This window comes from Pituophis catenifer, unplaced genomic scaffold, assembly GCF_029215685.1.
Source record: "Pituophis catenifer annectens isolate HBS135680 unplaced genomic scaffold, rPitCat1.0.hap2 SCAF_2, whole genome shotgun sequence".
In the NCBI taxonomy this organism is placed as follows: domain Eukaryota; kingdom Metazoa; phylum Chordata; class Lepidosauria; order Squamata; family Colubridae; genus Pituophis; species Pituophis catenifer.
In genome coordinates this window covers 82,018,277-82,038,667 of record NW_027256882.1, presented here as the reverse complement: position 1 = coordinate 82,038,667, position 20,391 = coordinate 82,018,277, and the positions used below count along the sequence as shown (strand labels likewise).

Sequence of the window (20,391 nt, the reverse complement as noted above, 5' to 3'; positions counted from 1 at the left end):
AATTGGTTGCAAAACACTTAATAATTAGACAGTTGCCCAAACCTCATCTTATATTACCCTCTTTTGTTCAGCTGCATCTGCCCAGAGGGAGAAATTGAAATTGGACGTTCCTGTTTCAAAACTATCCTGTCTGAAATCTTTAAGCAAAATAGAAGAGGAAAATTTTTCAATAAATTGACTGATTCACTGAAATTGTTCGGTAACTTTGTTTTCTGAATGAATCTAACTATACATAACTGCAATTGGGTAGAAAATCATTAAAATATTCTAATTGTTTCATGTTGATTTCTTTGAATACATATTGTTGCTATAAAAAGTCTTTAAAAAGAGGCCTTGATATTCAAGGATGCTGAAAACTTTTAGTGGGTTTTTCTTTCCTTTTGGGATGGATGTAAATGCTAAAGATAATTTAATATTATATTAATAAACTAAATTCAAAACTATCCCAAATATACCCAGAATAGTTTTCTAGCCATGAATCACTAAACAAAGTAAACATACATATTAACCTGGGAAATTAAGTATATGTTATATTTGCTTCCCTTTTGGTAGAAAATAGATAAATACTTGCATATGTTTCCTGGTCTGGCAAGTAGCAGCTGGGTGGACAGTGTTGATTGGAGAAATGCTGCAGGGTGTTGAGGAAGAGTTAAATGTCTCCCTCAACCTCTCAGTCCAATTCAGGGTTGCCCAAGTAGGGGGTAGAAACAGAAATATAATGAAGATGTCTTCATAAAACCTTCAATCTGTGCATCTAAGATATAGAGCAAAAGATTTATATGCCTCTTCACAGTGCTTTACAGCCCTCTCTAAGTGGTTTATCGAATCAACATATTGCCCCAGACAATCTGGGTCCTCATTTTACCCATCTCGGAAGGATGGAAGGCTGAGTCAACCTTGAGCCAGTGAGAGCTGAACTGCCGAACTGCTGGCAGTTAGCAGTCAGCTGAAGTAGGCTGCAATACTGCATTCTAAGCACTATGCCACCTTGGCTCATGTATATATTCTGTTAAGGAAAATGCTTCGAGTCATATGTATGATTATTTATGATATTCAGGTTTTTTTTTAATGAATATGTGGTATGGAATCTTTTAACAGCTATGGGTTGTTCATTAACCCTGGAGAACTATGGGCCTTTCACAGTTTTTGTGCCTACTGGACATATCTCTCCTCCATTTAACTTCAGTGTAAGTACTCTTCTCTCTTATTAATTTGTTACTCCTAGTATTTATGTTTGAAGTAAGGCTACCACTGTCCTTCTTGAGCAAGATTATCATTTGGTATTTTTACTCACTGCATTTGTTTTTCAGAGAAAATTACAAGGGGAAGGGAGAGTAGAGGGATAATTATTTGCAGGACTAGCAAAGAAGGTGAAGTCTAGAAACCACGGTTTATCGTAAGGCCACCAACACTCCACACATTCTTAGTTTTAACAATAACCACCCACTGTCACGCAAAAAGAGCTATGACAGAGCTCTATCTGGCAGAGTGAGAACCCACTGTAGCACCCAGCAAGCTAAACAACAACAATTCAAGCATAATGGGTACCCACAAACAGTTATTACAAGATGCCTGCACAAAATGCAAAGGAGAGAAAAGAAAGAAGGTAATGAACCCTAACCCTAACTCTATGTGGCACACTCTGCCATACCTCAAAAACATTTCGGAAGCAGTAGAATGCAGCTTCCAAAATCTGCAAGTGGGCATCACACACTGCCCAGAGGCTACCATATGAGGACAAATTATGCATTCTAAAGATCACTTGAAAGTGGGAGATACTTTCAACGTAATCTACCAGATCCTCTGCACGGATTGCCCCTGTGGCTATGTAGGACAAGTGGGGAGGAAGCTAACCATCAGATTGCAAGAACACAAGCAAGCGGTCAGACGAGGAGACCCAAACTCATTAGTAGCCTCATATTGCAATGAACAAGGACACACATTTAATTTCGCAGCAATTAAGATCATTGGCCATGCTATTACAAAAATAGCCTGGGAAATGATTAAAGCTAGGAAATGGGCCCCTTGTCAGTTAACAGGAGTGATAATTTACCACCAGCTTAGGACTTACTAGTTAGTACTGAAGTGTTTGGCAGAACAAGGAAACAACAGCCAATCACCAGCCATCAACACACCAATCAGTCAATAGGAAGGCACCACATAAACATAACTCACAAAATAGCCCAAAGCATGTATTCCAAAAAAGTAAAGTTCCCTGAGGATGGATTTCAGCATGATTCTGAAAGCTCAGAAAAGTAAATCTCTAGTCCTAGTGACTGACCCAGATTCAATCTTGCATTATTATCCTGGCACACGTATATTTCCCTTCATTTGTAAGGTGAATCTCCATACAATGTCTTGTGACACTGCCCTGCCAGGGACCATAACACTTTCAGAAATGTATAGGATCACTCTTTCAATAGCATTTTGTACATGCCACAGATTCATGGTGATTATATTTTATTATTTTAAAAAGTGACCGCAAAACCTGTCTAAAGAAAAGAAGGATAGTACCATAAAAAAACTGAAGTGCTGTTGTCAGATAATGTATCATCTAAGTGTTTTGAAAAAGTTTTGAAAAAGAAATAAAATAATGAATTAAAGGAGAATAAAAAATAGAGAAATAATCCATTATGTATCATCATAAATTATTTGGTCTAATTTTAGTTATAGTGCTTGATAAAAACTGATATGGAACATATTAGTACTTTTGGGTACAGTGAAATTAAAAACGTTATACTAGACATGCTGCATACAGAGTAATTCTTTTTGATTTTGATATCTCCTCTCTATGAAGGTCTCATATGCACAGGAATTCTGCAGGAAGCATATAGTAGCTGGGCAGCTCTTGCTAAAAGATATACTTGACACTCAGGGTTTTTGGACATTATCTGGACATAAAGTGGTAGTTCTTGAAAAGGTAAATATTTTTTACAGACCTGAGATTCTAAAAATACAAGTTTGCCCTTTCCTTCCTTCCTTCCTTCCTGCCTGATGTGGTCTGCCAGCAGCCTGTGGAGCTGGCAGCCGAGTTGGACTGGAGGCTGGGGAAGGCCCAGATGAGGGCTCTGTGTCGGAGGCAGAGATGGGGCCACGGCCATTGGGGAGTGATGTGCGGACTCTGGGGTCTCCAGAGGCTGACAGTAGAGAGGCAGAGGAACAGGAGAAGCCTGTTCCTAGTGCACGTATGAGAAGAGCTGCCAGAAGGCAGTAGCAGATAAAGCAGAGAGGATGACTCGGGAGTAGGGCCAAGAGATGATTGGCCTCTCCCATAAGGCTTAAAAGACCAGCAACGGCTCTTGGCCTGTTTGCTGGAAAACAATGTTGATAAACTTGGTTCTTATCTTGCTCAGCATCCTCTGCTTCTGAACTTTTGCCAAGAAAAGCCTTTGGCAGTTTGCCTAATTATCCCAAGGTCAGGTGATAAATTGTGGAATGGTGTTTTGAAGAATTTGCTTTAATTTAGTTTGGAGTACGCTGAGAATGAATGAGTTAATTCTCAGCTGTTCTAATAAAGTCTGTTTGTTTTAGAACTGTTTGCATTTAATACTAACTACTTGGGCCTGGGTCACAACACTGCCTGCCTGCCTGCCTGCCTTCCTTCATTCCTGAACGCTCAGGAATGTTTTCCTTTACAATTATTATACTCAGTATCACAATTATATTTCATTGATTTAATTCAATGAATTAAATTCATTGTTAATTCAAACATTATGTTATTCCTGGGAGCCCATTCAGGGGTACCCCTTTAAGAGATAATCCAGGTGGGTTTCAGATGTGGCATCAGCTAAAATCCCAGGACAGAGGTGGAGGATCTAATGATCATCATCTGGAAATCTCTTGTGGTTTTCAAGAGCATTGTTCCATAGATCACCAGATGTGAGATTCCGTTCATTATATTGGGTTCTAGGGATCAGTTTGGATTGTTGTTGTTCTACTAGCCTCTTTGAGCAACTTGACTCCATTGCTTAGTTCAATCTGTCTTCTCTATGATTAGGGTCTGAGCGGGCTTGGATGGACCTATCCCAGAATATCCAGAGCCCAAAAGTGTAGTGATTAGGACATGAAATACTGTATGAATGGCCCCCTGGTCCAGTGATATACAAGACATGCCTCTGGAAAGCCCACTGCTTCTATCTGCTTTGTGAGCAGGAGCTGAGAGTCCAAGATGGCCCCCTAGATTGTACAGAAGTCTCACATATGAGTCAATAATAGAATACCTCCAGATTTGGGAGAAGGATGGGCAAATAGACAAAGCCTGTTTCTTCCCATTCCAACCCATACCCATTCCAAGCCTAGGTTAGGACATAGCCTGGCTAGCCAGGAACTGAAATGTACAACTGGGTATCATCTATATATTGATGATTCTGACCACAATCCCAGCAGTCTCACGTAAGTGTTAAACAAAAGGGTAGAGAGAACTCAACTCTGCAGCAACCCCAAGTGAGGGGCCCTGGGTACAATCTCTTCCTACCCGTCATAGGTTTGCCTTGGTAAGGCCACACTTGGAATACTGCATCCAGTTTTGGTCGCCACGAGGTAAAAAAGATGTTGAGACTCTGGAAAGAGTGCAGAGAAGAGCAACAAAGGTGATTAGGAGACAGGAGACTAAAACATATAAAGAATGGTTGCTGGAATTGGGTATGTTTAGTTTGATGAAAAGAAGGATTAGGGGTGACATGATAACAGTGTTCCAATATCTCAGGGGTTGCCACAAAGAAGAGCTACCCTGTTTCCCCGAAAGTAAGACATCCCCTGATACTAAGCCCAATCGGGCTTTTGAGCACATGCATTAAAATAAGCCTTCCCCTGAAAATAAGCCCTCCATGAAAATATTTAAACGCAGAGCTGGAAATCAAGTAAAACGGCAAAAGGAGCTCCATCTTGCTCTACGCACCCCAAAATAATTAGACCTCCCCGAAAATAAGACCAAGTGCTTATTTGGTGGTTCAAAAAAACATAAGACAGGGTCTTATTTTCAGGGAAACACTGTATTATCCAAAGCACCTGAAGGCAGGACAAGAAGCAATGGATGGAAACTAATCAAAGAGAGAAGAATAAATTTCCTGACAGTTAGAACAATTAATCAGTGGAACAACTTGCCTCCAGAAGTTGTAAATGCTCCAACACTGGAAGTTTTTAAGAGATTGAATAACCATTTGACTGAAATGGTATAGGGTTTCCTGACTAAGCAGGGGGTTGGACTAGAAGACCTCCAAGGTCCCTTTCAATTCTGCTATTCTATTCTATTCTATTCTATTCTATTCTATTCTATTCTATTCTATTCTATTCTATTCTATTCTATTCTATTCTATTCTATAACTGATTGAAACCAGGCACAGAGAAAGGAGGAGAACCTGCGTAAAATAGTGTCTCCCATCTTCAATGAAGCTAGTCCAAAAGGGTAACATGGTTGACAGTATGCAAAGGTACTGAGAGCTCAAGCAATACAAGATTGGATGCACCATGCTTGACCCAACATCAGTACAAATGATGAATGCCCTCTCCAACCTAAACCCTGGTCTAAAGCCCAACTACACTCTACAATTCAAGAACAATAATTGCATTTACAAGTATTAACAATTGCAATAAAATATCAAAGCAATAATAAAACTTAATGGTAAAGAAATATTTACCATAGGAAAACCTTGTGTTGCTCTCCAGATCCCCCCAATGAGGTACAGTTACTCAGATTCTCCAAAATCCATCTATTACATGAAAGACTCCGATAGTCCAGCGTCTAATGGTATTATACATATTGTTGACTCTATAAAGAAAATAAGTGTCACGGACAACTCTGATAATGCTCAGGTATGATGAATATTCTTTTTCCTTATGAAAACAGTCATAGACAGTGTATGGGGATAACTCTACTGGGAAGTTTTTAAAAATGATAGTAAAAATGATAGAAAATCATTTTGCGTTATTGCTAAGAATGCCTCATGGACATGTCTATAATTACCAAGAACCAAGTTTTATTCAATATGTCTTTACATCTCTTTTAACTCACCTTTAAAAAACAAAACAAAACCCTTGGGCATGCAGAGATAGAGCAATATTATGTTACTTTTTGCTGGATCAATTCCTCTAAAGATTTCCAGAAAATTGTCATGAAGCCTAAATGTACAATATTTGCAAATAACAATCAGTTTTGTATCCGGTTTTTTCAATTATTATTATTTATCTTTCTACAAGACATTGGCAAAACAGGAAACTGAATACATACAACAAGCTATTAAAGCACATTTATTTTACCTCCATGATTTCTTGTGGATTTTTCTCCTGTGATGCACTATGATTCAGATTGTCTGTGTTGGTTCATATCTTGAAAGCCATCCAAATTTAGGATATTCAGAATGCAAAAGGCAAATGCTTCACATACCTAGCAATAGTAATAATACTGCTTTACAGTGCTTTACAGCCCTCTCTAAGCAGTTTACAGAGTCAGCATATTGCCCCCCAAATTTGGGTCCTCATTTTACTCATCTCAGAAGGGTGGAAGGCTAAGTCAACCTTGAGCCTGGTGAGATTTGAACTGCCAAATTGCAGTCAGCCGGCAGTCAGCAGAAGTAGCCTGCAGTACTGCACTCTAACCACTGGCTCATAGATATATATAGATAGATAGGTAGACATGTATATTTAGTAACTTAGATTGTGCTATCATCATAGTTGCTAACGAGCAAGTTGTACTGAACTCAATGGGAGGGAAAACATTGGGAGTACAACTCGGAGGTTTTCTGCACATTAGTTATGGCACAGAGTAGATAGAAGAGATAAATGTGTCATTATTTGTGTGCGCTTATATATTTCATAACTACACTGTTTAAAACTGAAATGAGTTTCTGTGTATGCCACCACTTCTCATTCTAATCCTTCTGTTTTTGCAGAAAACAATTGCAGAAATTCTTGCTTCTATGGATTTTGCCAGCCGGTTTGAAACTATATTAGAAGTGAGTATCTCTCCTATATTCAGGAGGGGATAAAATGAAAGCTGATAATGCAGCTTCTTTTTTTTTTTTTTTGTCAGAAAAAAAATGCAGGTTTTGCTTTTTGAACATTTATTTTCATGACCCACAATAGAATACAGAACCAGGGTTCCCTTTTAAGAGATCAAACAGAGGATTAACAATAATAGATGATAAAGATCATTAAAATATTAGTAAAACATATGAAGAATTGATTCATTTCCATAATGTTGCTTTGGGGCAGTAAGAAATTCGTCCTTACTTCTACACAAGAAACAGGATCAGGAATTCTTTCCTTCAAATGTTCCTCCTATCCATTGTCTATATCAGTGTTTCTCAATCTTGGCAACTTTAAGATGTGTGGACTATAATTCCCAGAATTCCCCATCCAACATGGCTGGCTGGGGAATCCTGGGATTTGAAGTCTGTACATCTTAAATCTGCTAAGGTTGAGAAACACTGGTCTATGTGCAAAACTACTCAGAAACTTCTGAATTGATCTGTCATTGGATCATTTTCAACTAAAGTTCTTTGCACCAAATCTTGTTCAGTAATCCTTAGTGAGCTACAGAAAGCATTTGACTATTTCAGAAGGACTGTAGTTTAGAACTTTGAACTGGAACTTTATCAAGAATGCTGAGAATAATTGATTCGAATGATTTAACTGCTTAGCATAATTCAGCCCCAGAAATGTTGATTTTGTTAATTAATCATTTTACAATGGCCATGGTGCTTAATATTTTGCAGAATTGTGGTCTTCCATCAATTTTGGGTGGTCCTGGACCTTTTACTGTGTTTATCCCAAGTAATGAAGCGATAGATAAATTAAGAGATGGAAGGCTAATTTATCTCTTCACAGAGGTGAGACTATTTTTGCTAATTAGTCTGAGGATTAAAAAGATATGAGTTTTCATTCCAATCACACTCTTAGATATTTCATTTAGCCAATTGTTTTATCTTCCCAATATGGGAAACATGGGTAAATTAGGACAACCATAAGAATTGGTTCAGTATGCCTTCTTAAGGGCAACATTCTATAAAATGTCTAACTTATAGCTTGTCCAAAATTGTAAATATGGGTTTTTATTTTGTCCTATATCTGTTCTTCTGCAGAATGTTGCTGTTTGTTACAGAATTTAAATATTCTAATAGGAAGTATCTAATGGAAGTTTTATATAGAGAGATAGATTTTAATGTTACTAAATCTTCTATATGCATATAGTATATGCTTATTATATACATATCTGAACAACATAAATGCACATACATAGAGATGTGGGAATTGCTACATTGGAGAATAATTATGCCTATTGATCATTTTAATCCAAAGTTTTGCTAAAGCTAATTGCAACTTCCAAAGGAGACTTCTCTAGTTTGAGGGTATCACAGGAAGTATCAGCATCTCCCATATGCTGAAGAAAAGTATGGCTATCTTTAAGAGGGCTTCTTGTGCCAATCATAATACATGGATAGATTCATATGTAGTCCATCAAATGACTCAGCCCTAAGCAATTTAGTATTTTGGGAGTTAGACTCAACAGCTCAGATAGTGACTGGAAGTTGATATTTGTTTGTGTCACTGGGGCTGAGGGTCTGGAAGGGGCTGAACCTGTGCATTTGTTATGTTATTTTGGGGCTGATAGGCTTGTTTTTACCTTGGCTGCTGTTTTATTGTATGGTTTTTGTTTTTCTCTTTTTTATGTGTTTATATTTTTTAACGCTTTTAGCCATCCAGTGTCAGGAATTTGTGATGGACAGCCATATAAACCATATTTATTTATTTTATTTATCAAGTTCATTTACCACCTATCTCATAGTTCAGGCAACTCTGAGAGGCTTACATCAAAATAAAACAACATATGATAACAGTTATAAATATAAAATGGATTAAAATTACAAAAACTAAAATAAACACGAGTTTGGAGAGGGAGGTAAATTACCTTCCCTGTTGATAATTGATAGAAGAGAGAGGGGGAAAAGGAGAGAGGAGAGGAGAGGGAGGGAGAGAGAGAAATTCAACCAAATTATCTGGAGGTAGGAATGTTTCACAATTTGAATATACTCATCTTCAAAACTCTGGGGTATTAACCCAATAGTCAGGTAGATGTTTAGAGTTAGGATTAGATCAATTTCTTTTAATCTAATGCAAAGCTCTTTGAAGATGGGTAGACTTCCTCTTGGCTGGGAAATTCTTGGAGTTGAAGTCCAGCCATCTTCAAGGTGCTGAGACTGAGAAACACTGATCTAATGAAAGGAGGAAACCCATGGATCTCTCTAATCTGGAGGAAAGGCAAAACAATTTTGACATCCTTCAGGGTAATCTTGCTTTCAGCAGTCTTTGAGGTCTCTGTCTCTGCTGCTTTTTCTGCAACAAGATTAACTATTTGGCTGATATCAGCAGAATAAATTGCAAAGATGATGTTGTATGTCAGCTGTCTATTACAGCAAAACATCTGGTATTTGGCCACAGTGTTTACAACAAGCACATTTTATTAAAAGAGATAGGTTCTTAATTAGGTAAATTGAAAGTCAGTCTGTATGCATTCTTCAGTAACATTGAGCAGAATGGCAAGCATAATTTTAAATACAATAAACATGCTTTTCCCAGCTTAGTAAATAGTAAAACTGTTTTTACCTCAGACACCTGCTAATGTAAGATTTGATTTAGAACACAGCAATTTAGAGGTGTGGGGTTTTGTTTAAATTGGAATGGGAAAGTCAGAATCTAACTGCAGAGTAGAAAAAGAATGATTGATAGTAAGTATGGAGGGAAGAATTAACCTTCTGCAGCTTTTAATTTTCGTTTTATTACTCTGGTCCTTTTGCATAGGCCAATGCAAAAATCTCTTCTTGTTAAATTCAAACTTTTTAGAGTGAAAATTAATTTGGTATATTCATACAAATCGTGCTGTCCTTCAGGAAGAAACTGATTTTGAAATATAATTTACATGGACAAGAGAGTATTATTCACGATCTCTTGTGCAATCATCAGTCATTAAATCTAAGGACAGTCTGTGATTGTTTTTTTCCCCCTGTACTAGGGCATAAATAAGCTTCAGGAACTGGTGAAACATCATATCTATCCCACAGCAGCGGTAAGGTTGTTTTTGCTTTCCAAGTTCATTTCATCACTTTCACATATAATTTGCTCCTTGCCAAGGCTCTTGAACTGGTGAAGAGGAAATGCAGATGGACATTTCCTAAAGGCCTATGTATCATTTGAGACTAGTTCCCTTTCTTTAGGGAACTAGCACAATAAAAATAGAACAGTAGGAACAAGCATGCGGTTTCTGCCATGTTATTACAAGTCTTTTCAAAAGAGGTAGTAATTTGTCATTGTTAAACTAAACCTATTTCTTTAAAACTAATTAAAACAAACAGGCACAGTCTTCATTTTGCCCTGTAAGAAACCCTTGTTTGTGACTCCATTGTTTAGTTTTAAATATGCATCTTAATCTTCTGCATGGCCTCTTCACGCAGAAGAAGTTGGAAACATGCAGAAGAGGCCTTCATCCTGCAATGGCTAGACAATGGCTAGGATGATGATGATGATCTTAATCTTAAAACATTCTCCCAGGCAGAAACTTCTCATGTCCATTTGTAAACTAGGTTATGACATTAGATGTTCTCAGACCATTTAATGGGCCTTAGATGGACAAAATCTTTACTGGATTGTCTCCTGAAATTGTCTCCTGTATCTTGTAATTTTCAGTTCAAAATTATAATTGGACCTTCTCCATATGTATTCTCAAATAATTGCATTGTTGCCAATGGGACGTAATTTCAGTCAACGTCTAAGTGACCATGGGTAGAGCCCTGTTTGGATCAAGACCAATGGAGTTAAGAAAAGGGTTGTGACTCCACCAGAAAAACTTCATCCAGATGAACCTCCAGTGAGAAAGCAGCCAGCAACCCAAGCATTTCCCTGGTTCTAATGAAAGTGGCTCATGAGCTGAACATATTGGTCCAAGGCCTGAACTCCTAAGAATGTTAATTGTATGTGAGATGGGCGGCTATATAAATCAAATAAATATCTGAATGAATTAAATCTTTTCCAGGTCTCTATAGAAAGACTAATAATGATGCCACATATTCTGACCATGGCAAACCAATTGCTGACAGTTGAGATCAGTAAGGATGTAAGTACAATTACACTGAAATTCCTAGAATATTAATATCCTGCCTGATGGGAGACTGGAGAAGTTTCCCATGATTCTGACTACATTCCATGGGCAGTAGCTAGTAGGTTTATGTTCAAATCCTTTTTATGTAGAGCTCTCTCCACTATTGAAATATTTTCCACTTTTCCACTGCAAAAGCAGTTATCCCAACACCTTGACAGCAGAGGTGCTATTCAGCAGGTTCTGACAAGTTCTGGAGAACTAGTAGTGGAAATTTTGAGTAGTTTGTAGAACTGGCAAATACCACCTCTGACTGGCCCCAGAGTCAGGTGGGAATAGAGATTTTGCAGTATCCTTCCCCTGCCATGCCCACCAAGCTACACCACACCCACCATGCCATGCCCACAGAACCGGTAGTAAAAAATTTAAATTCTACCACTGCTTGACAGGGTCTATCTTGCACACATGTATTTCAAAGGCTTCTAGCAATGCAGTGAGCAAATCCTTTTTATTTTTTTTATTCCAGGGAAGGATCCTGTTGGATAATTCTGTGATAAACAAAAGGGATATTGTGGCCTCAAATGGTATTATTCATACTTTAGATGGTATCTTGATTCCTTCATCAATACTCCCAATTCTGCCGAAGAAGTGTAATGAAGTACATTCTAAAGTTGTGGAGGTAAACCAAGGATGCCCAATCTCCCCTTTCTCTTGTATAAGTTTTCCCTATGCATTAGATGGAAAGATCTGGGGTGATGGGAAAAGGCTACATTCTCTAAAGACAAACCCAGTTTGTTCATTGGGTGTGAGATACTGACTTGTAGACCCACCAGTCCAATTCCAGTAGCCATTTTCCCCATGTATGTTTTCTGCAAATTCAGCTCTTTTTCCATGAATTTCCTCCCTTTACTCCAAGTCTAAAAGATAATGAATGTTTGTCTATATACACAATATTCCTAGACTATTTTTAACCTCAATAGCAATTTGGCTCTTCAGAGGCCACCATATTGCATTTCCTGTGAGAATTAGCCTTTCCTGTTGACTCAGCCTCTGCAAGTTAGCCTGATGAACATTCAGCACCTTTCTGAAAACATCTGCTTCCTGTTGCTGATACAGAGAAGCAGTCAGGCTTCTAGGCACTGACCTTACGTAGTGCCTGTTGCGGTTGCTCCTGTGGATATTACAGGACAGATGTATTAATTTTTTTAAAAAAATATTGGACCACTTTTCATCTGTGTTACCTACAAGCTATAAAAGGAGAGTACAATCTTTAAGATGGTTAGTACAATTTTAAGCAGCAGAAAGAAATATGGCAAAATTGCATTAGGATACTGTAAGCATAGTAGAAAATAAGCGGCTTCTGTAATGTTGTGCTGAATATTTCCTCTGCATTTGTCAGACATTCATCCTGTTTGAAGAGTCTAATTTCCATGAAGGAAAACATTTAGTGAAATTCTGATGGATGAAGTGGGATAGAGCAAGGGCTTTCCACTGGTTTTAGGGCTGTTTTGAACTGGATTTTTGCTTTCTTTCTTTCTTTAATAGTACAGAGAGAAAAAAAGAAAAATGTTTTAAAATAACAAAAAGTGAGAGTGAGAAAAAGAAAAATCAATGCAATTGAAACCAAAATATCATTTCTCCAGTGATATGGAGACTCCCAGGCTTCCCAAGTTTCAAATAAAATTACAGAGGAAGAGCTCAAAAGGAAGAGCTCCCCACCCACCCCTAAATCTGGAAGCAGTGATAACTGCAGAGCAATGGAGAGGAGGCTTTTAAAAAACACCACAGTGGCACCACCATCTGCCCTTTTGAACCCAATATTTCAAAATAAATTTTAAAATTCCTGGGGAATGAGGTATTAGAAGAAAAAAATTTGTACAGGGAGAAATCTTTCAGGAACCCAGAAGATAAATTTTTGCACAGTACAACTTACTACTAAGCCACTCATTAAGCATTGCAGGATTTAACAGATTAATAGAGTTAGAAAGGACCTTGTAGGTTATCTAGTTCAACCCCCCCCAAGCAGGAGACCCCACACCATTTCTGACAGATGGCAGTCCAGTCTCTTCTTGAAAGCTTCCAGTGATGAAGCTTCCACAACTTCTGAAGGCAAGCTGTTCCATTGGTTGATTGCTCTCACTATCAGAAAATTTCTCTTAATTTCTAGGTAGAATCTCTCCTTGATCAGTTTCCATCCATTGTTCCTTGTCTAGCCTTCAGGTGCTTTGGAAAATAGCTTGATCCCTTCCTCTCTGTGGCAGCCCCTCAAATATTGGAACACTGCTATCATGTCTCCCCTGGTTCTTCTCTTCACTAGATTAGCCATGCTGAGTTCCTGCAACCGTTCTTCATATGTTTTAGCCTTCAGTCCCCTAATCATCATGGTTGTTCTCTGCACTCTTTCTAGAGTCTCAACCTCCTTTTTATAATATGATGACTAAAACTGGATGCAATATTCTAGATGTTGTCTTACTAAGGCTTTATAGAGTGGTATTAGTACCTCACTTGATCTTGATTGTATTCTGCCCAGAGAGAAAATAGAAGATAGCAAGATGGGGATAAACAGAGAGAATGTATGTTACCCTCAAAGAATTCATGAGCAATCTTTAGCTCAGAGCAAGGAAACATTTGGCAGATATACTTTTCCTCATAATCGTAGCCCTGAGGAAAGAGGGTTGATCAGTTTTCCCCTAAATTGTCAAAGAGAACAGGCTGATCTGAGGAATAAAATGTTCAAGTTTTCTTGTTGCAAGCTCCTTAGGAGCCAGAATTAAGTGCTAGGTGTTACTGAGTTGCTGGTCTACTGAGTTGCCCTCTTATATCTTCTAAGGCTACAATGCATTCAATTTATCCAGCAAAGTAGGTAATGAATTGATATTCATATTTCTCATCCCCCAGCAATCAGTATTAGTTTAAAATTAAACTAAATTAAATTTAAATTAAATTAATTAATTTAATTTAATTTAATTAAAAAGTCAATTAAAACAGCTGATAAATATCAGAAATAAAATTCCTTCCAATACTAGAGAATCTATGTAGCTGAGGTTAACCTGTTGACCTGAGGTTAACCTGTTGAGTTCTTGGTGTATTTTGTAGGTTGTTTTCCTGCAGATGTTTTATTACCAGACTAACACTGATGGTGTAACATAGCCTTGTAATAAAGCATTTACAGCAGGGGTGGGTTCTACTTATCTTTACTACTGGTTTGCAACAGGATCGCGCACGCGAGCCGAGCTTCTACACATGTGCAAAAGCTTCTGCACATGCGCAGATCGTCTATGACAACATCTGGCTGGGTGGGCGGAGCCTCCCCCCCAGTTTTACTACCGGTTTGCAAGAAGCAGACTGAACCATGGGCAACCAACCACTGATGTACAGATCATAGACCACAAGAAATCAATAAAATTCCTGAGTGCACCATATTTTAACTTCTTCTTAGATGCATGTTTTCTGTGTGATCATGGAGGATTTTTCATGGATTTATCACTGAGCAGAACAATGAAGGTGTCCATGAAATAACATATCAGTCTACATTATCTTTATGTTCAGCATGGGAAGGGAATAGATGGTCATGTAATTCTGTTTTAAATCAATTTTGCCCATGTATAATCTGCAGACTATCTTTCTTCAATCTGGCAGCTTTGAGGGCAGCTATAAGTTTAGCAACGCAACATTTTTAAAAAGTCTGTTAATCAATTAATTACTTCTTATCTTTGGCTTTTATTACAGGGTTCTTGTGTGGATTGTGAGCTCCTTAATAGCAGCATTTGTCCTCCTGGGAGCCAAATTATGGTAACTGGCCCTGATTTTTTCTCTATGGAGATTGTGCTGTGCATGGGCAGCTGTGTTTTGTGACCCATTCACGGGAAACAATGCTAATAATAAGAATGCTAATAAAAAGCATGAATATGCAATGTTAATGAATAGCATGAATATTAGCTGTCATGGTTCCTATTTGCAACCTTTCAAACCTTCCAGATTCTGATACCTTTGATGAAGTCAACCCTCTACCTTTCAAATGTAATTTTAGATAGCAGACATATGCTCAGCGAATACCCAGCATTGTATAAATAAACCAGGAAGGAAATAAAAAGCTGATCAAAATCAGTACAGGGCAGAATCAGTGCCTCGACCTGCATTGGCATCTTTGAGGTCAAATTAATACAGGCTTGAAATGGTCCGCTTCGGCTGACGTCAGCTGGAAGGACTCCAATTATTTGAACTGCCTTTTGTTTCTTCATGCTTAGCTGTTACATTTCAGTCCTCTTGCAACTGCTGTTCTAGCTTTTCTGTTGGTTCTGGAACAGCGGGTTGGTTACAGCAGTTGAGACAATAGTGATTTCCAAGGACTTCAAAATGTACAACCATGTTATAATGCTGATTGTACTTCAACAACAGGAAGGGCCTGGTGGCTCAGCAGACTGATAGTATTGTGATTAACACCAGTTGTCTGCAATGAAAGTAAGTTCGAATCTCATCAGGCTCAAGGTTGACTCAGCCTTCCATCCTTTCTAAGGTAGGTAAATTGAGGACCCAGTTTGTGGGGGCAATAAGCTGACTTTGTATAAATATACAAAAGTATGAAGGCTATTGCTTAACGCATTGTAAGCCACTCTGAGTCTCTGGAGAAGGGCGGCATATAAATCAAATTTAAAAAAAAAAAAAAACAGTATCAAAGATGATTTACATTAGAATAACCGAGCAAGCTTGTAGGCTGTGGAAACTGCAAATGCATATTTCTTAGAGCCATTGCATCTGCAAAATACTGTTTTGTGGAACACTGTAACAGTGAATTGTTTGCTGCTTGCATTCTAGATATTTTAATTCTTTAGAACAAGCCCTGGTTATTCCTTGAAGTGTTCCTTACTTAAAAAGAAAAAAAGAGAGTTTTCATATGGTTTTCTGAAACTATGTATTTAAAAAGCAGAATACAAAATTATGTTGAAACCTCTTGTTGTTCTATAATATTGTTCTGCTGAAATAAGTGAATTTACAATGGAATTCTCTGAAGTTCTCTAAAATTGCCTTCTTCCCCATCTCTATCCTGAATAGATGACTGCCTTGTGATGTGTTGGCTCCTAATCAAAAAAAAAAAAAAAAAAAAAACTTGCTTGCAACATGATTTCTGTTATGTCTTCCTTGTTCTGTCTCCTTGTGAGGTGAACTAGAGTGCTATCTTGAAAAGCATGATTTCCGTCAAAGAGGAAACTGCTTTTCCTGTTTATAGCTCTCCTTATAATTTTGCCTCTCTTTGAACATTCATTGGCTGGCAAAAGGTCATGGAACATATGTAAAAACGTGGAACATATATGAACCATACTTTTTTTAATTGTAATTTATTTTGCTTCCAAAGGAAGACAAGGCTTTTCCAACAGAGTGCGTTTATACACATGATCCGCTTGGGTTGAATGTTCTGAAGAAGGGCTGCCAGAGATATTGCACTCTGAATGAAGTGGTAAGTGTAAGGTATTCAGAAGGGAACATTTATTATGAAACACCATGTTTCCCTCATTCCAAAATTTATTCAGTAGATTCCTTGTTTAAACTCGGATGCTTTCTTATTTACCATTTGTAAATAATGGTAAATAAATGGTAATTATATGTATTATATAATGTATGGTGAATTATAAGTATTAAGTATTTTTAAATACTTATACAAAGGTTAAGACTCCCCCAGGTCTTTTCACCTCTTCCTATTTTGTGTGACTAAAGCTACTTTGGATATATAAAGAGATTCAAGTGTCCACATAAATGCACATGCACTCACACTTCCTCTCTCTCACACACATCACATATATTCATACAAGAAATAGCAAAAGGAAGTTCCCCCCTCCTTACCTCCAGAGATCAGGGGTGTCCGCAGGGTGTGCATTGCATGGTGAAAAAGGGCAGAGTTTCAGTTGTATCATCACAACCACCATCTTGGCCATATGGTGCGTATGAGGCAGTGGTGGGCTGCCCACGGTTTGCACCGGTTCTATAGAACCAGTAGTAAAACCGGCGGGAGGCTCTGCCCACTGACCCCAACATCATCAAAATGTTTTTGCGCATGCGCAGAAGCTTCTGCGCATGCACGCGGCCCTGTTGTGATCCGGTAGTAAAGGTAAGTAGAACCCACCCCTGGTATGAGGTATTGTCAAAGAATTTGGGATAGCTGCCTTACGTTTTGCCAGAGGTTAGTTCAAAGATTTAAAGAGTACCAGAGGCTGATACTGGGGTCAATACTCACATACTTTCCTCTCTGCCCAGAAAAAAAGATCCCTTTGTTACATAAACAACCTTGATTTTATTAATGAAAAATTTTAAAAAGGCAAAACCAATATTTGTCTTCCCTTGAGTTGAATGTCTATGAAGATTCTCAGTCATTCAGGTCGTGGTTATCTCAAAGGTGCTTTTTCAAAAGGCAACTGACTTTCTTTGTTTTTCCTTGAAGATGTATCACTACTCATCCAAAAATCTTCAACCATTTTGGCAGGAAGTTGGGAGGGGGGATGGAAGGATTGGTTCTGACAGGATGGTGGGGGATGGAAGGATCATATTTCTTATTCATGGGATAAGGCACCACCTATCTCCTGTCTACAACACAGTCCTTTCAACAGTCCCCAAGAAGGTTCCACACTCGGATTCAGGTGACTCTGAGGGAACAGATAAACCAAGTGGCCTCAATGACTCTCAGAGAGAGTGCTAATGACGAGATAACTGCAAAGAAATTTAACTCTTCCATTCCACCCACTCATCTAATCCTTCCTAGGATCCCTAGGAACTAATCCTTCCATCCGCAAAACCATCCTGCCACAACTGATGAAGCTTCTTGGATGAGAAGTGAAACATCTTCAAGGAAAAACAGAGAAAGCCCAGTTGCCTGTTGAAAAGGCACCTTTGGGACTTCCCTTGAGTTGGTCTCTTGGGTGAGAGGGTGGGGAGAGGGTGTAGCTATACTTTGATAATGAAAGAAGAATGGCACATTGAACGCTTTTTTTTTTTTTTTTTGCTGTTGTGTATTTATTTAAAAGAAACCTGGATGCTGCAAAGGGTTTTTCGGTCCTTCCTGCGCCCCATGTCCTGGTGGATATAGCAATCCATGCTATGACAAAGGAAGTGTAAGTGTATGAGAGATGGGAGGCGGGGAAAAGAATAAATGACAGCATAGATATAAACAATCAAGAGAGAGTAATGGATGAGTCAGTTAACAGCTTATCTCATAGCACTTTACCAGCTGACAAAAAATCTGAAAGAAGCATTGTAAAGCATTCCAGGAGATTACATCCTAATGAATTCACTATAAACAGGGCTAAGAAATTCTTATTACATTCGTATTGGTTTCTTATTCCAAGAGACTATATTTATCGCAGACAAGCCTTAAAGATGCTTTTCCGAAAACGGTGTAGCTTCTTGACTCAGCCTTCCATCCTTCCGAGGTTGGTAAAATGAGGACCCAGATTGTTGGGATCAATAGGCTGATTCTGCTTAGAGAGAGCTGTAAAGCACTGTGAAGTGGTATATAAGTCTAAGTGCTATTGCTATTTTGCTTCCTTGATCTTGCCCAGCAGCCTAAAACTCAGTAAAGTGGCACAGAATTCTTACCCACTTAAGTAACAATGTTAGGGAAATGGTTGCAAGAAACTTGTGGATACATGCTGTTGGACTTTGCAAAGATCAGGGAAGAAAAGAATTGACTGAAAACAAATGTCATTACTGCAACCCCAAAAGAATTTAATACGTATATACAGTATAGGGCTACATTAAGGGTACATAGTCATTTATAAGCGAGACTTCACTAGGTCAGGAGGATAGTCTTGTAGTAAGCTGAGAGAAACAGCAAATTATCTCCTGTAACATCACATTAGAATTTGTTTTTTCCTCAGTGTAACGACGGGATTCATGGAAACGGTCATTGCAACTGCTACGATGGCTTCAAAGGAATTGCCTGCCACATCTGCTCAAACCCAAACAAGCACGGAGACAACTGCACTGAAGGTCTGAGACACAAATCAGGCAGGAAGGCACTGAGACAAGTGGAGATATCTGGCTGCCTGAACCAGAGCTAGAAATAGCATCCTCCTTTCTACCTCCAGGTGCATAATACCCAAGCCTGGTGAATTTATCCCAGTGCTTGAGAGAAAAGGAAAAGATGCCACAAGCTTCCCTTGCCTGGAAGTAGCCCCCACCCCTAATGATGAGAAGTGATCTATTTTTATACAATATCTTAGCCTGCACTAATCCTCTGTCTTTTACGGTCAGCACAACAAAACGGGAAGGGAACTCCAAGCCATCATATGCATTAAATGTCATTAAAGGTATTCAAGAAATCCCATAATGATAATTTAAACAATTAAGTTTGATCTTTCTTCTCTATTCACAATGGAAGATTGCGGCTGCATCCATGGAATTTGTGACAACAGACCAGGAAGCAAGGGTGTGTGCCAGACAGGGACGTGTGCGGATGGCTACACCGGGGAATTCTGTGACATACGCTCTCACAGTTGTGAATCTACTGGTGCCACTCTGAATTGCCATGTCCATGCAACCTGTACTGTGAATGACACTGCGCAGTAAGTCCTCGAAGGGGGCATCTGGGATCAGATTCCTTACTCAGTTCGATTGGGGAAAGGCATAAATCACCCCTGAAATACCTTACATTCATATCTTACTTCTGATTGACTAAGAGAAGTTTATGAAAACTGAAAGGCATGAAAATGTAACATTATCCATCCTATCTTTTGAGAAGCAACCTCAGTAAAAATGGGGAATACAACAGAACAGGGTATTAATTCTATTTGGAGCACGATACTGTGAATTCAATAGGATTTCCTCTATAGTAGAAATGCTTAGGATTGTCCAACTTTATTACATTTCTCCCTTGACATAAAAACGGTTTTGTGAATGGCTTTTAGATAAGAGAAAGAGAAAACACTGTTGCTTGGATCAAAAGAAACATAGCTATTGTCTTGATACCCCCATCTTAGTATCCTTTATTGCTTTTACTTTAGAATATCATGTGAACCCAGCTAGTTGTGATTTAATAAACAGTGATCAAGCAAAACATAGTTTAGTGCATAGTGCAATGCGTGAATCAGTCATAATATTTGAAAGATACAGATACAGGTAGTCCTTGACTTGCCACAGTTCACTTAATGTCCATTCAAAGTTACAATGGCAATGAAAAAAAGGGACTTATGACTGTTTTTCACACTTACAACTGTTGCAGCATACCCATATCATGGGATCAAAATTCACACTTGGCAACTCACTCATATTTATGACGGTTGCAATGTCCCGGGGTTACATAATCACCTTTTGTGACC

The 20,391-nt window shown here is 38.5% G+C and overlaps 1 protein-coding gene across 1 annotated transcript in view; it reads left to right on the top strand.

The window, feature by feature from the left end:
* The window catches only part of STAB1 (stabilin 1), a 123,417-nt gene that overhangs the window by 28,915 nt on the left and 74,111 nt on the right, over positions 1–20,391 (top strand). Inside the window, 15 exon segments of the mRNA XM_070937045.1 lie at positions 72–199; positions 1,099–1,187; positions 1,311–1,370; positions 2,798–2,920; positions 5,665–5,811; positions 6,888–6,950; positions 7,713–7,826; positions 10,007–10,060; positions 11,024–11,104; positions 11,613–11,765; positions 14,816–14,878; positions 16,440–16,541; positions 18,100–18,186; positions 18,952–19,063; positions 19,455–19,638. Coding sequence (XP_070793146.1) covers positions 72–199; positions 1,099–1,187; positions 1,311–1,370; positions 2,798–2,920; positions 5,665–5,811; positions 6,888–6,950; positions 7,713–7,826; positions 10,007–10,060; positions 11,024–11,104; positions 11,613–11,765; positions 14,816–14,878; positions 16,440–16,541; positions 18,100–18,186; positions 18,952–19,063; positions 19,455–19,638 — 1,560 coding nt within the window.